The sequence below is a fragment of the Haemorhous mexicanus genome, chromosome 5, assembly GCF_027477595.1.
Source record: "Haemorhous mexicanus isolate bHaeMex1 chromosome 5, bHaeMex1.pri, whole genome shotgun sequence".
Taxonomy (NCBI): Eukaryota; Metazoa; Chordata; class Aves; order Passeriformes; family Fringillidae; genus Haemorhous; species Haemorhous mexicanus.
This window is the reverse complement of record NC_082345.1, coordinates 17,442,836-17,457,981: the sequence shown is the minus strand read 5'-3', so window position 1 is coordinate 17,457,981 and position 15,146 is coordinate 17,442,836. Positions and strand designations below refer to the sequence as shown.

Here is a 15,146-nt window from a genome sequence, read left to right as displayed (position 1 = left end):
TGGTCCTCTGCCGCCAGGCGCGAGGCTCACAAGCACAGCTCTGTGCAGGAGAACCTCTTTCACTGCTCATTTTTAAGGATTCGTTTGAGCCAGTGGTGCAGATCCACGTACTGGCTCACTGCCTGGGAGTGGGCAACCGGATCCATCTCCAGGTCGTGGAAGAGATTGCGTGACCGGGCCATTAGGACCTCTGGGGGCAAGCTGATCCCCTGAGGAAGCCTCTGGTTGCCCACAATGAAGTGATTGAGGTGTCTCATTTCCACACATGTGCGCAGGCTCTCGCTGATATCCATCAGCCGCCTCACAAAATGCCTCCTGCGCCACTGTGACGAGGGTAAGACGCTCAGCATGTGCATGACAATGGTCTTGATGGTATAGGTGGAGAAGCCTAAGCCCAGCTGAAGACGAGTGAAGAACTGCAGGCATTTCAGGTGCAAGCTGTCAGGGGGGGCCCGCCTGGCGATGTACCTGAAGAACTTCATCTCGGCCACGGCGTAGCTCTCCGGCCAGATTGTGCTTGAGGTGTGGGCTTGCCTCGGCTGACTGCTGACAAAGACGTCTGAGTTGCCTTGCCGCACCCCAAACAGCAGCTCGATCCGGTAGCTTTCTCTGCCGTTGGTCACCTTCAACTGGCAAGAGCGTCTGGAGGGCAGCAGCACTAAATGCCAACGGTGTGACTCAAGCAAAGCCGGCCAGATTGCTCTCACCAGTTGGTAGAACCAGCGGGCAGTTTTCTCCACGTCCAGGTAGGAGCCCGTGCACAGGGTATGAAGGAGGCTGGGATCCTGACACCTCCTGAGCTCCTCCTCAGGGTGGTGCAGGAAGCACAGCATGTTCTTATCCTGCTGCTCCCTGGTGCAGGTGCACTCCTGCTGCACGCGGACGTGGAAGTTCCTCAGGCGCCTCTGCCCTGCAGTGCCCAGCTCTAGGTGGAAGCTGTGCCCTCGAGGAGGTGTCATGGGTATGAGCACCTGGTACACAACATCCTGCTCACGGGGACTCCAACCTTCGAAGGCACTGCCCACCCCGATAGCTCCTTGCAGCACCGGATAGAAACTGTTGGACAAGACCCGTCGAAAGTAAATTGCAAAATGCTCCGTCAGGGTTCTTGTCCACGTGCATCCTTCCTGCAGGTCCTGCACAGGCCACTGTATGCGCTCCATCACGATCCTTCCAAAGTTATCGGCACGATGGCGGTATTGTTCCACTTCATTTCCAGCATCATTGGCGTTTGCTGCATTTGCAGCCTCATGGCCAACTTCATTCGCAGCACCATCACGTTCTTCATTCGCAGCAGCATTGTCGACCTCCTGGGCCCGGCCGTCATCACTGTCGCTTTCCTCCCCATCCAGGTCACTGTCTCCTTCCTCTTCATTTCCGACATCTTCTTCATTTGCATCCACAATTTCGACTCCCTCTTCATTCCCACCACCATGTCCTTCTTCACGCTCCTCTCTCCTCAGGCTCCTTTTCCTCCCCCAATACCAGAGTGCCAGGAGAAGGAGCAGGAGCCCAGCAAGAGCCCAGACCTGCCAGTGCTGCCAGGCAGAGCAGAGCAGGTCTCCCCAGGCCCAGGCACCCTGCTTCAGGACCAGCTGCTCCACCTCCCGCTCCAGACCAATCGTCTCCTCTTCCCGGAGCTTGGCACGCACCTCCGTTCGCAGACGTGTCACCTCGTCCAAGCCATCACCCACGGGCTGTGGGTACGGGACAGCAATTTGCAAGAGCAAGAGCCACAACACCCAGGTATCCATGGTCTGCAGGAGGGTGGAGAGAAGGCCTTGAGAGGGGCTGTGAGGGAGGCAGCTGGCACCGGGGGCAGCAGCGACGGGAATCCCAGGGATCTGGGAGCAGGAAGGACAGGACCCCAGAGAGCTGGCAAGCAGCCAGGCCCGTTCCGCTGCCCCAGCAGCAGCAGCGGCAGCAGCGGCAGGGTGCCCTGCCCAAGGCTGTGCCATGAGGGGCTGCTCCTGGATGCAGGAGGAAAAGCCAGCCCCGGGTGCAGCGTTTCTGCCCCGGCCCTTGTCCCCAGCCCGGCCTCCCCGCCACGTGTGCACTCACCGCTTGCCCAAGCAATACGGGGCCAGCGTCACCTGCTGGGGCCTTGCATAGCTGCCCCCAATTGTGACATGGCCCCATGATGTCATGGATGTCACAGTACACCGCAGCCAGCCCAGCCCCGCCCTTTGTCCCCACCCCAGCTCGGACTGTCGGAGGGGCCCTGGGGTGCTGGTTAAGGCAGCCTTTGAGCGAATCTTCTTCAAAGAACCTCTCTTGGTCCTTCTCTTGTCCTTCTTATCAGCTGCCCTCCACTGGCAATCTCATAGATATCAACGTTGGGAGGCAGCCTTGAGCATCACGGAGTCTAAGCCTTGACTCCACGCTGAGCTTCAGCTAAATCTCCGAGTCTCTAAAAGGTGCCCTTTGGTTTCAGGCTCGCTGTTTTTCTGAAGGATGAGCATGACAGCATCCTCTTGCTGCCCCACAAGCACCTGTGGGAGAGCGCTCATTTTTTCTGCTGCAGAAAGTGTTTCCCAGCACAATTACCAGATGCTCTGCATTCCAAAGACGTATTTTGGGCGACCGGTTCCGGATAGATTGGTCTGTCCTTCTGTGCATAAACTGGCACAGCTACACGGACTGCAGTGATGAACCGCCATCTAAGAGTCACAGGCTGGTGTTGTTGGCCTTCCCCCTGATTCCTAGCTACAAATGCTCAACCCCATCAGCACCAGCATTAAGCTCTAGACAGGGGGAACGGCGCCTTTATACATAGAGGGTGGGTGACCCCAGCGCCACTCCTTCCCTTCCTGTGCCTTCTGCGGGGTTATAAAGATATAAAACAGAGGGAGCAGCTGGCCTGAAGGCCTCAGGGTTTTATTTCATCCTCGTTTTATAACAGAAACAGAGGTAATCCTGTAAGTACTTTAATTATAAAACGGAACCAGTGTGGACCACTGGGGAGCAGGCCCGGACCGTTGGGGGACGCCAGCAGCTATTGGCTGTTTGACCGGGTGGCAACTGGTTCAACCAATACGGATGGATTGAGCAGGCAGACATTCAGATCTACAAAGGAAGAGAGCACTCAATGCAAGCTGGTTGCTGTGCATGAACCTTGGTGTGTGTGTATGGTCCCATTCCGGCCTCCGCAATCAAAGGGACAGAGGGGTTCCGTACAGTAGGCAATTCGGCAAGTCTTGTACCTTCCGAGTACCTCAGGCAGTGGGAGAAGAAAGAGGGCGATGGACCTGGGAATTAGGATACAAAAAGGAGGCTGCGCCCTTGTCCTGGGTCTCAACAAATCGAGACACCCCACGGCAAATGTCCCTTGGCCTCTCCCTTTATTCCAATAACATTACAGGACTCCTCTGTGTCTTTCCTGCACGTAACCCCTGGCGTCGTGAAGTTTTTTTCCACACAGGGAGACGCCCTGCTCCTTCAGTGCCCACTCTCCAGCTCTCCTCTGCTTTCTAGCACATCTAGAAGCCCGTGTCCTTGCCGCTGCACGGATCCCCCACGGCTCTCTGCCAGCCGCACTCCAGAGCTCCCAGCTCCAGCTGGCAGGGCCTCAGCGCCCGCCCTGTGGCCTCCCGTCCCGACGGCCACACCAGGCCCTGCTTGCTGCCCTCATGGCGGCACTCCTGGCCCCAAGTGCTCTCCAAGGCCTTCTCCGGGGGCACCTTCCTGCGGCCTTTCAGTCCCTGCACCAGGCCCAGCAGGGACCTGGGAGGGGCTGTGGTGTGGACAAGGGCCTGCAGGGACAGCACCAGGCCCAGTGGCTTCCCACCGACAGCGGGCAGGCTTGGGCTGGAGATGCGCAAGACATTCTTGCCTCTCAGGCTGCTGAGGCCCTGGCCCACGCTGCTGCCCACAGCAGCTGAGGCTGCCCCATCCCGGGCAGTGTTGCAGGCCAGGCTGGGCGGGGCTTGGAGCAACCGGGCCTAGCGGAAGGTCTCCCTGCCCTTGGCAGCAAGGTTGCAGCCAGACCATTTTTAAGGACCCTTCCAAGGCAGGCTCTTCTGGCAGCCTGTGATCACAGGGGCCGAGGGCAGCTGGGCCTAATTTCTGATTAGAACCAATTCAGCACTGCAAGTTTGGCTAATTTCAAGGAGATTCTTCACAAGCCCAGATTCGCAACTTGTGACTTTAACCTCTACTATAGGCCTGGCTGAGATTACAATAAAGTCTTGCACAATCTAGCTTCTGGAATACTGTAGTTTATTGAATCAAGAGCCACAAACTTTCTAGGTTGCTACTCCTAAAAGCACTAACTACAGAGCACAATGCTTTGTCCCCAGCAGACAGAGACACGATCTATGGCCTTACTTCTACATTACAAACAATTCCTACGTGCGATATGTAACGGTATAATAGTTATGTATGTTATAAAGGTATCAATTTTATGAAAATCTTTTCCAGATATAAATGCCCTAAGAGCGTTAGTATGTATTGCAACTTAGAGTGACACTAAATACTGGCTATGTGCTATTCTAAAACCAAAATTACATATTTGACTCTACAGAATCATTTCTTACCATGATATCATAGTTACATCATTCGTACCCTTGATACTATTTATATTATTCTATTGGCTTTTAGTAGATTTTACTATTATATACGATAATTGATAACCTTTCTAGCATATCTTATGTATACATAGATAGATAGATAGATAGACAGATAGACAGATAGATAGATAGACAGATAGTTACATAGATACATAGATACATAGATAGATGGATCCACATTATCAGTCTAGATCTTTACGTATACAAAATATCAGGTCAGCTCCAACACAGTTGCTACAATGCTGACCTGAAGGATTCCCATGCGGGAACAAGGAGAAACACCGTCCACTGACGGATCCCAAACATTGCCCGGGAGTCTCTCTCCCCAGACAGAGTCAAGAAGCTCGACCCGAAGGCAATCCTTTGTGGTGCACGGCGCGAAGACCTGCCTGGAGCACCCCTGAAGCAAATGATGCCACCAGTGGTCCTTTCAAACATTCCCTCATCAGGCCTTCTGAGATCGGCTTCTTTGCACAAGGTGAAGCTCTCGGGGGGAAAAGGGACTCAAAGAGAGAGGTGGGCGAGTAAGAGCGTCTCCTCTTGTGTGATCCTTGATCTTTGTAGCCAATCAGGTGATCGCCGGAGGCAGTGCCGGGGAGGCTGTTGAGACGACACTGCTGCTGCTGCTGATGGCACAGTGCTGCCACGCAGCGTTTTCCCTTCCCTCTCCGGAGCCCACGTTCTCCCCTCTTTTCCCACCTGCTGAGAGCTGGTCCTCTGCCGCCAGGCGCGAGGCTCACAAGCACAGCTCTGTGCAGGAGAACCTCTTTCACTGCTCATTTTTAAGGATTCGTTTGAGCCAGTGGTGCAGATCCACGTACTGGCTCACTGCCTGGGAGTGGGCAACCGGATCCATCTCCAGGTCGTGGAAGAGATTGCGTGACCGGGCCATTAGGACCTCTGGGGGCAAGCTGATCCCCTGAGGAAGCCTCTGGTTGCCCACAATGAAGTGATTGAGGTGTCTCATTTCCACACATGTGCGCAGGCTCTCGCTGATATCCATCAGCCGCCTCACAAAATGCCTCCTGCGCCACTGTGACGCGGGTAAGACGCTCAGCATGTGCATGACAATGGTCTTGATGGTATAGGTGGAGAAGCCCAAGCCCAGCTGAAGACGAGTGAAGAACTGCAGGCATTTCAGGTGCAAGCTGTCAGGGGGGGCCCGCCTGGCGATGTACCTGAAGAACTTCATCTCGGCCACGGCGTAGCTCTCCGGCCAGATTGTGCTTGAGGTGTGGGCTTGCCTCGGCTGACTGCTGACAAAGACGTCTGAGTTGCCTTGCCGCACCCCAAACAGCAGCTCGATCCGGTAGCTTTCTCTGCCGTTGGTCACCTTCAACTGGCAAGAGCGTCTGGAGGGCAGCAGCACTAAATGCCAACGGTGTGACTCAAGCAAAGCCGGCCAGATTGCTCTCACCAGTTGGTAGAACCAGCGGGCAGTTTTCTCTACGTCCAGGTAGGAGCCCGTGCACAGGGTATGAAGGAGGCTGGGATCCTGACACCTCCTGAGCTCCTCCTCAGGGTGGTGCAGGAAGCACAGCATGTTCTTATCCTGCTGCTCCCTGGTGCAGGTGCACTCCTGCTGCACGCGGACGTGGAAGTTCCTCAGGCGCCTCTGCCCTGCAGTGCCCAGCTCTAGGTGGAAGCTGTGCCCTCGAGGAGGTGTCATGGGTATGAGCACCTGGTACACAACATCCTGCTCACGGGGACTCCAACCTTCGAAGGCACTGCCCACCCCGATAGCTCCTTGCAGCACCGGATAGAAACTGTTGGACAAGACCCGTCGAAAGTAAATTGCAAAATGCTCCGTCAGGGTTCTTGTCCACGTGCATCCTTCCTGCAGGTCCTGCACAGGCCACTGTATGCGCTCCATCACGATCCTTCCAAAGTTATCGGCACGATGGCGGTATTGTTCCACTTCATTTCCAGCATCATTGGCGTTTGCTGCATTTGCAGCCTCATGGCCAACTTCATTCGCAGCACCATCACGTTCTTCATTCGCAGCAGCATTGTCGACCTCCTGGGCCCGGCCGTCATCACTGTCGCTTTCCTCCCCATCCAGGTCACTGTCTCCTTCCTCTTCATTTCCGACATCTTCTTCATTTGCATCCACAATTTCGACTCCCTCTTCATTCCCACCACCATGTCCTTCTTCACGCTCCTCTCTCCTCAGGCTCCTTTTCCTCCCCCAATACCACAGTGCCAGGAGAAGGAGCAGGAGCCCAGCAAGAGCCCAGACCTGCCAGTGCTGCCAGGCAGAGCAGAGCAGGTCTCCCCAGGCCCAGGCACCCTGCTTCAGGACCAGCTGCTCCACCTCCCGCTCCAGACCAATCGTCTCCTCTTCCCGGAGCTTGGCACGCACCTCCGTTCGCAGACGTGTCACCTCGTCCAAGCCATCACCCATGGGCTGTGGGTACGGGACAGCAATTTGCAAGAGCAAGAGCCACAACACCCAGGTATCCATGGTCTGCAGGAGGGTGGAGAGAAGGCCTTGAGAGGGGCTGTGAGGGAGGCAGCTGGCACCGGGGGCAGCAGCGACGGGAATCCCAGGGATCTGGGAGCAGGAAGGACAGGACCCCAGAGAGCTGGCAAGCAGCCAGGCCCGTTCCGCTGCCCCAGCAGCAGCAGCGGCAGCAGCGGCAGGGTGCCCTGCCCAAGGCTGTGCCATGAGGGGCTGCTCCTGGATGCAGGAGGAAAAGCCAGCCCCGGGTGCAGCGTTTCTGCCCCGGCCCTTGTCCCCAGCCCGGCCTCCCCGCCACGTGTGCACTCACCGCTTGCCCAAGCAATACGGGGCCAGCGTCACCTGCTGGGGCCTTGCATAGCTGCCCCCAATTGTGACATGGCCCCATGATGTCATGGATGTCACAGTACACCGCAGCCAGCCCAGCCCCGCCCTTTGTCCCCACCCCAGCTCGGACTGTCGGAGGGGCCCTGGGGTGCTGGTTAAGGCAGCCTTTGAGCGAATCTTCTTCAAAGAACCTCTCTTGGTCCTTCTCTTGTCCTTCTTATCAGCTGCCCTCCACTGGCAATCTCATAGATATCAACGTTGGGAGGCAGCCTTGAGCATCACGGAGTCTAAGCCTTGACTCCACGCTGAGCTTCAGCTAAATCTCCGAGTCTCTAAAAGGTGCCCTTTGGTTTCAGGCTCGCTGCTTTTCTGAAGGATGAGCATGACAGCATCCTCTTGCTGCCCCACAAGCACCTGTGGGAGAGCGCTCATTTTTTCTGCTGCAGAAAGTGTTTCCCAGCACAATTACCAGATGCTCTGCATTCCAAAGACGTATTTTGGGCGACCGGTTCCGGATAGATTGGTCTGTCCTTCTGTGCATAAACTGGCACAGCTACACGGACTGCAGTGATGAACCGCCATCTAAGAGTCACAGGCTGGTGTTGTTGGCCTTCCCCCTGATTCCTAGCTACAAATGCTCAACCCCATCAGCACCAGCATTAAGCTCTAGACAGGGGGAACGGCGCCTTTATACATAGAGGGTGGGTGACCCCAGCGCCACTCCTTCCCTTCCTGTGCCTTCTGCGGGGTTATAAAGATATAAAACAGAGGGAGCAGCTGGCCTGAAGGCCTCAGGGTTTTATTTCATCCTCGTTTTATAACGGAAACAGAGGTAATCCTGTAAGTACTTTAATTATAAAACGGAACCAGTGTGGACCACTGGGGAGCAGGCCCGGACCGTTGGGGGACGCCAGCAGCTATTGGCTGTTTGACCGGGTGGCAACTGGTTCAAGCAATACGGATGGATTGAGCAGGCAGACATTCAGATCTACAAAGGAAGAGAGCACTCAATGCAAGCTGGTTGCTGTGCATGAACCTTGGTGTGTGTGTATGGTCCCATTCCGGCCTCCGCAATCAAAGGGACAGAGGGGTTCCGTACAGTAGGCAATTCGGCAAGTCTTGTACCTTCCGAGTACCTCAGGCAGTGGGAGAAGAAAGAGGGCGATGGACCTGGGAATTAGGATACAAAAAGGAGGCTGCGCCCTTGTCCTGGGTCTCAACAAATCCAGACACCCCACGGCAAATGTCCCTTGGCCTCTCCCTTTATTCCAATAACATTACAGGACTCCTCTGTGTCTTTCCTGCACGTAACCCCTGGCGTCGTGAAGTTTTTTTCCACACAGGGAGACGCCCTGCTCCTTCAGTGCCCACTCTCCAGCTCTCCTCTGCTTTCTAGCACATCTAGAAGCCCGTGTCCTTGCCGCTGCACGGATCCCCCACGGCTCTCTGCCAGCCGCACTCCAGAGCTCCCAGCTCCAGCTGGCAGGGCCTCAGCGCCCGCCCTGTGGCCTCCCGTCCCGACGGCCACACCAGGCCCTGCTTGCTGCCCTCATGGCGGCACTCCTGGCCCCAAGTGCTCTCCAAGGCCTTCTCCGGGGGCACCTTCCTGCGGCCTTTCAGTCCCTGCACCAGGCCCAGCAGGGACCTGGGAGGGGCTGTGGTGTGGACAAGGGCCTGCAGGGACAGCACCAGGCCCAGTGGCTTCCCACCGACAGCGGGCAGGCTTGGGCTGGAGATGCGCAAGACATTCTTGCCTCTCAGGCTGCTGAGGCCCTGGCCCACGCTGCTGCCCACAGCAGCTGAGGCTGCCCCATCCCGGGCAGTGTTGCAGGCCAGGCTGGGCGGGGCTTGGAGCAACCGGGCCTAGCGGAAGGTCTCCCTGCCCTTGGCAGCAAGGTTGCAGCCAGACCATTTTTAAGGACCCTTCCAAGGCAGGCTCTTCTGGCAGCCTGTGATCACAGGGGCCGAGGGCAGCTGGGCCTAATTTCTGATTAGAACCAATTCAGCACTGCAAGTTTGGCTAATTTCAAGGAGATTCTTCACAAGCCCAGATTCGCAACTTGTGACTTTAACCTCTACTATAGGCCTGGCTGAGATTACAATAAAGTCTTGCACAATCTAGCTTCTGGAATACTGTAGTTTATTGAATCAAGAGCCACGAACTTTCTAGGTTGCTACTCCTAAAAGCACTAACTACAGAGCACAATGCTTTGTCCCCAGCAGACAGAGACACGATCTATGGCCTTACTTCTACATTACAAACAATTCCTACGTGCGATATGTAACGGTATAATAGCTATGTATATTATAAAGGTATCAATTTTATGAAAATCTTTTCCAGATATAAATGCCCTAAGAGCGTTAGTATGTATTGCAACTTAGAGTGACACTAAATACTGGCTATGTGCTATTCTAAAACCAAAATTACATATTTGACTCTACAGAATCATTTCTTACCATGATATCATAGTTACATCATTCGTACCCTTGATACTATTTATATTATTCTATTGGCTTTTAGTAGATTTTACTATTATATACGATAATTGATAACCTTTCTAGCATATCTTATGTATACATAGATAGATAGGTAGATAGACAGATAGACAGATAGATAGACAGATAGTTACATAGATACATAGATACATAGATAGATGGATCCACATTAACAGTCTAGATCTTTACGTATACAAAATATCAGGTCAGCTCCAACACAGTTGCTACAATGCTGACCTGAAGGATTCCCATGCGGGAACAAGGAGAAACACCGTCCACTGACGGATCCCAAACATTGCCCGGGAGTCTCTCTCCCCAGACAGAGTCAAGAAGCTCGACCCGAAGGCAATCCTTTGTGGTGCACGGCGCGAAGACCTGCCTGGAGCACCCCTGAAGCAAATGATGCCACCAGTGGTCCTTTCAAACATTCCCTCGTCAGGCCTTCTGAGATCGGCTTCTTTGCACAAGGTGAAGCTCTCGGGGGGAAAAGGGACTCAAAGAGAGAGGTGGGCGAGTAAGAGCGTCTCCTCTTGTGTGATCCTTGATCTTTGTAGCCAATCAGGTGATCGCCGGAGGCAGTGCCGGGGAGGCTGTTGAGACGACACTGCTGCTGCTGCTGATGGCACAGTGCTGCCACGCAGCGTTTTCCCTTCCCTCTCCGGAGCCCACGTTCTCCCCTCTTTTCCCACCTGCTGAGAGCTGGTCCTCTGCCGCCAGGCGCGAGGCTCACAAGCACAGCTCTGTGCAGGAGAACCTCTTTCACTGCTCATTTTTAAGGATTCGTTTGAGCCAGTGGTGCAGATCCACGTACTGGCTCACTGCCTGGGAGTGGGCAACCGGATCCATCTCCAGGTCGTGGAAGAGATTGCGTGACCGGGCCATTAGGACCTCTGGGGGCAAGCTGATCCCCTGAGGAAGCCTCTGGTTGCCCACAATGAAGTGATTGAGGTGTCTCATTTCCACACATGTGCGCAGGCTCTCGCTGATATCCATCAGCCGCCTCACAAAATGCCTCCTGCGCCACTGTGACGAGGGTAAGACGCTCAGCATGTGCATGACAATGGTCTTGATGGTATAGGTGGAGAAGCCTAAGCCCAGCTGAAGACGAGTGAAGAACTGCAGGCATTTCAGGTGCAAGCTGTCAGGGGGGGCCCGCCTGGCGATGTACCTGAAGAACTTCATCTCGGCCACGGCGTAGCTCTCCGGCCAGATTGTGCTTGAGGTGTGGGCTTGCCTCGGCTGACTGCTGACAAAGACGTCTGAGTTGCCTTGCCGCACCCCAAACAGCAGCTCGATCCGGTAGCTTTCTCTGCCGTTGGTCACCTTCAACTGGCAAGAGCGTCTGGAGGGCAGCAGCACTAAATGCCAACGGTGTGACTCAAGCAAAGCCGGCCAGATTGATCTCACCAGTTGGTAGAACCAGCGGGCAGTTTTCTCCACGTCCAGGTAGGAGCCCGTGCACAGGGTATGAAGGAGGCTGGGATCCTGACACCTCCTGAGCTCCTCCTCAGGGTGGTGCAGGAAGCACAGCATGTTCTTATCCTGCTGCTCCCTGGTGCAGGTGCACTCCTGCTGCACGCGGACGTGGAAGTTCCTCAGGCGCCTCTGCCCTGCAGTGCCCAGCTCTAGGTGGAAGCTGTGCCCTCGAGGAGGTGTCATGGGTATGAGCACCTGGTACACAACATCCTGCTCACGGGGACTCCAACCTTCGAAGGCACTGCCCACCCCGATAGCTCCTTGCAGCACCGGATAGAAACTGTTGGACAAGACCCGTCGAAAGTAAATTGCAAAATGCTCCGTCAGGGTTCTTGTCCACGTGCATCCTTCCTGCAGGTCCTGCACAGGCCACTGTATGCGCTCCATCACGATCCTTCCAAAGTTATTGGCACGATGGCGGTATTGTTCCACTTCATTTCCAGCATCATTGGCGTTTGCTGCATTTGCAGCCTCATGGCCAACTTCATTCGCAGCACCATCACGTTCTTCATTCGCAGCAGCATTGTCGACCTCCTGGGCCCGGCCGTCATCACTGTCGCTTTCCTCCCCATCCAGGTCACTGTCTCCTTCCTCTTCATTTCCGACATCTTCTTCATTTGCATCCACAATTTCGACTCCCTCTTCATTCCCACCACCATGTCCTTCTTCACGCTCCTCTCTCCTCAGGCTCCTTTTCCTCCCCCAATACCACAGTGCCAGGAGAAGGAGCAGGAGCCCAGCAAGAGCCCAGACCTGCCAGTGCTGCCAGGCAGAGCAGAGCAGGTCTCCCCAGGCCCAGGCACCCTGCTTCAGGACCAGCTGCTCCACCTCCCGCTCCAGACCAATCGTCTCCTCTTCCCGGAGCTTGGCACGCACCTCCGTTCGCAGACGTGTCACCTCGTCCAAGCCATCACCCACGGGCTGTGGGTACGGGACAGCAATTTGCAAGAGCAAGAGCCACAACACCCAGGTATCCATGGTCTGCAGGAGGGTGGAGAGAAGGCCTTGAGAGGGGCTGTGAGGGAGGCAGCTGGCACCGGGGGCAGCAGCGACGGGAATCCCAGGGATCTGGGAGCAGGAAGGACAGGACCCCAGAGAGCTGGCAAGCAGCCAGGCCCGTTCCGCTGCCCCAGCAGCAGCAGCGGCAGCAGCGGCAGGGTGCCCTGCCCAAGGCTGTGCCATGAGGGGCTGCTCCTGGATGCAGGAGGAAAAGCCAGCCCCGGGTGCAGCGTTTCTGCCCCGGCCCTTGTCCCCAGCCCGGCCTCCCCGCCACGTGTGCACTCACCGCTTGCCCAAGCAATACGGGGCCAGCGTCACCTGCTGGGGCCTTGCATAGCTGCCCCCAATTGTGACATGGCCCCATGATGTCATGGATGTCACAGTACACCGCAGCCAGCCCAGCCCCGCCCTTTGTCCCCACCCCAGCTCGGACTGTCGGAGGGGCCCTGGGGTGCTGGTTAAGGCAGCCTTTGAGCGAATCTTCTTCAAAGAACCTCTCTTGGTCCTTCTCTTGTCCTTCTTATCAGCTGCCCTCCACTGGCAATCTCATAGATATCAACGTTGGGAGGCAGCCTTGAGCATCACGGAGTCTAAGCCTTGACTCCACGCTGAGCTTCAGCTAAATCTCCGAGTCTCTAAAAGGTGCCCTTTGGTTTCAGGCTCGCTGTTTTTCTGAAGGATGAGCATGACAGCATCCTCTTGCTGCCCCACAAGCACCTGTGGGAGAGCGCTCATTTTTTCTGCTGCAGAAAGTGTTTCCCAGCACAATTACCAGATGCTCTGCATTCCAAAGACGTATTTTGGGCGACCGGTTCCGGATAGATTGGTCTGTCCTTCTGTGCATAAACTGGCACAGCTACACGGACTGCAGTGATGAACCGCCATCTAAGAGTCACAGGCTGGTGTTGTTGGCCTTCCCCCTGATTCCTAGCTACAAATGCTCAACCCCATCAGCACCAGCATTAAGCTCTAGACAGGGGGAACGGCGCCTTTATACATAGAGGGTGGGTGACCCCAGCGCCACTCCTTCCCTTCCTGTGCCTTCTGCGGGGTTATAAAGATATAAAACAGAGGGAGCAGCTGGCCTGAAGGCCTCAGGGTTTTATTTCATCCTCGTTTTATAACAGAAACAGAGGTAATCCTGTAAGTACTTTAATTATAAAACGGAACCAGTGTGGACCACTGGGGAGCAGGCCCGGACCGTTGGGGGACGCCAGCAGCTATTGGCTGTTTGACCGGGTGGCAACTGGTTCAAGCAATACGGATGGATTGAGCAGGCAGACATTCAGATCTACAAAGGAAGAGAGCACTCAATGCAAGCTGGTTGCTGTGCATGAACCTTGGTGTGTGTGTATGGTCCCATTCCGGCCTCCGCAATCAAAGGGACAGAGGGGTTCCGTACAGTAGGCAATTCGGCAAGTCTTGTACCTTCCGAGTACCTCAGGCAGTGGGAGAAGAAAGAGGGCGATGGACCTGGGAATTAGGATACAAAAAGGAGGCTGCGCCCTTGTCCTGGGTCTCAACAAATCGAGACACCCCACGGCAAATGTCCCTTGGCCTCTCCCTTTATTCCAATAACATTACAGGACTCCTCTGTGTCTTTCCTGCACGTAACCCCTGGCGTCGTGAAGTTTTTTTCCACACAGGGAGACGCCCTGCTCCTTCAGTGCCCACTCTCCAGCTCTCCTCTGCTTTCTAGCACATCTAGAAGCCCGTGTCCTTGCCGCTGCACGGATCCCCCACGGCTCTCTGCCAGCCGCACTCCAGAGCTCCCAGCTCCAGCTGGCAGGGCCTCAGCGCCCGCCCTGTGGCCTCCCGTCCCGACGGCCACACCAGGCCCTGCTTGCTGCCCTCATGGCGGCACTCCTGGCCCCAAGTGCTCTCCAAGGCCTTCTCCGGGGGCACCTTCCTGCGGCCTTTCAGTCCCTGCACCAGGCCCAGCAGGGACCTGGGAGGGGCTGTGGTGTGGACAAGGGCCTGCAGGGACAGCACCAGGCCCAGTGGCTTCCCACCGACAGCGGGCAGGCTTGGGCTGGAGATGCGCAAGACATTCTTGCCTCTCAGGCTGCTGAGGCCCTGGCCCACGCTGCTGCCCACAGCAGCTGAGGCTGCCCCATCCCGGGCAGTGTTGCAGGCCAGGCTGGGCGGGGCTTGGAGCAACCGGGCCTAGCGGAAGGTCTCCCTGCCCTTGGCAGCAAGGTTGCAGCCAGACCATTTTTAAGGACCCTTCCAAGGCAGGCTCTTCTGGCAGCCTGTGATCACAGGGGCCGAGGGCAGCTGGGCCTAATTTCTGATTAGAACCAATTCAGCACTGCAAGTTTGGCTAATTTCAAGGAGATTCTTCACAAGCCCAGATTCGCAACTTGTGACTTTAACCTCTACTATAGGCCTGGCTGAGATTACAATAAAGTCTTGCACAATCTAGCTTCTGGAATACTGTAGTTTATTGAATCAAGAGCCACGAACTTTCTAGGTTGCTACTCCTAAAAGCACTAACTACAGAGCACAATGCTTTGTCCCCAGCAGACAGAGACACGATCTATGGCCTTACTTCTACATTACAAACAATTCCTACGTGCGATATGTAACGGTATAATAGTTATGTATGTTATAAAGGTATCAATTTTATGAAAATCTTTTCCAGATATAAATGCCCTAAGAGCGTTAGTATGTATTGCAACTTAGAGTGACACTAAATACTGGCTATGTGCTATTCTAAAACCAAAATTACATATTTGACTCTACAGAATCATTTCTTACCATGATATCATAGTTACATCATTCGTACCCTTGATACTATTTATATTATTCTATTGGCT

General features: G+C 55.1%; 3 protein-coding genes across 3 annotated transcripts; all 3 read right to left on the bottom strand.

Annotated features, from left to right (window-relative positions):
- Positions 1 to 59: 59 nt before the first annotated feature.
- Positions 60 to 1,754, bottom strand: LOC132328040 (inositol 1,4,5-trisphosphate receptor-interacting protein-like 1). Its single transcript, XM_059847828.1, has one exon. The coding sequence runs from the start codon at positions 1,752 to 1,754 to the stop codon at positions 60 to 62; it is 1,695 nt and encodes a 564-aa protein (XP_059703811.1).
- A 3,583-nt stretch (positions 1,755 to 5,337) lies between these two features.
- On the bottom strand, positions 5,338 to 7,032 carry LOC132328039 (inositol 1,4,5-trisphosphate receptor-interacting protein-like 1). The gene has a single exon (XM_059847826.1). It carries the CDS (start codon positions 7,030 to 7,032, stop codon positions 5,338 to 5,340), a length of 1,695 nt encoding a protein of 564 aa, XP_059703809.1.
- A 3,579-nt stretch (positions 7,033 to 10,611) lies between these two features.
- Positions 10,612 to 12,306, bottom strand: LOC132328038 (inositol 1,4,5-trisphosphate receptor-interacting protein-like 1). The gene is made up of 2 exons (XM_059847825.1): positions 12,132 to 12,306; positions 10,612 to 11,969 (listed from the first exon to the last, which is right to left on the bottom strand). The coding sequence occupies exons 1-2, from the start codon at positions 12,304 to 12,306 to the stop codon at positions 10,612 to 10,614; spliced, it is 1,533 nt and encodes a 510-aa protein (XP_059703808.1).
- Positions 12,307 to 15,146: the final 2,840 nt, after the last annotated feature.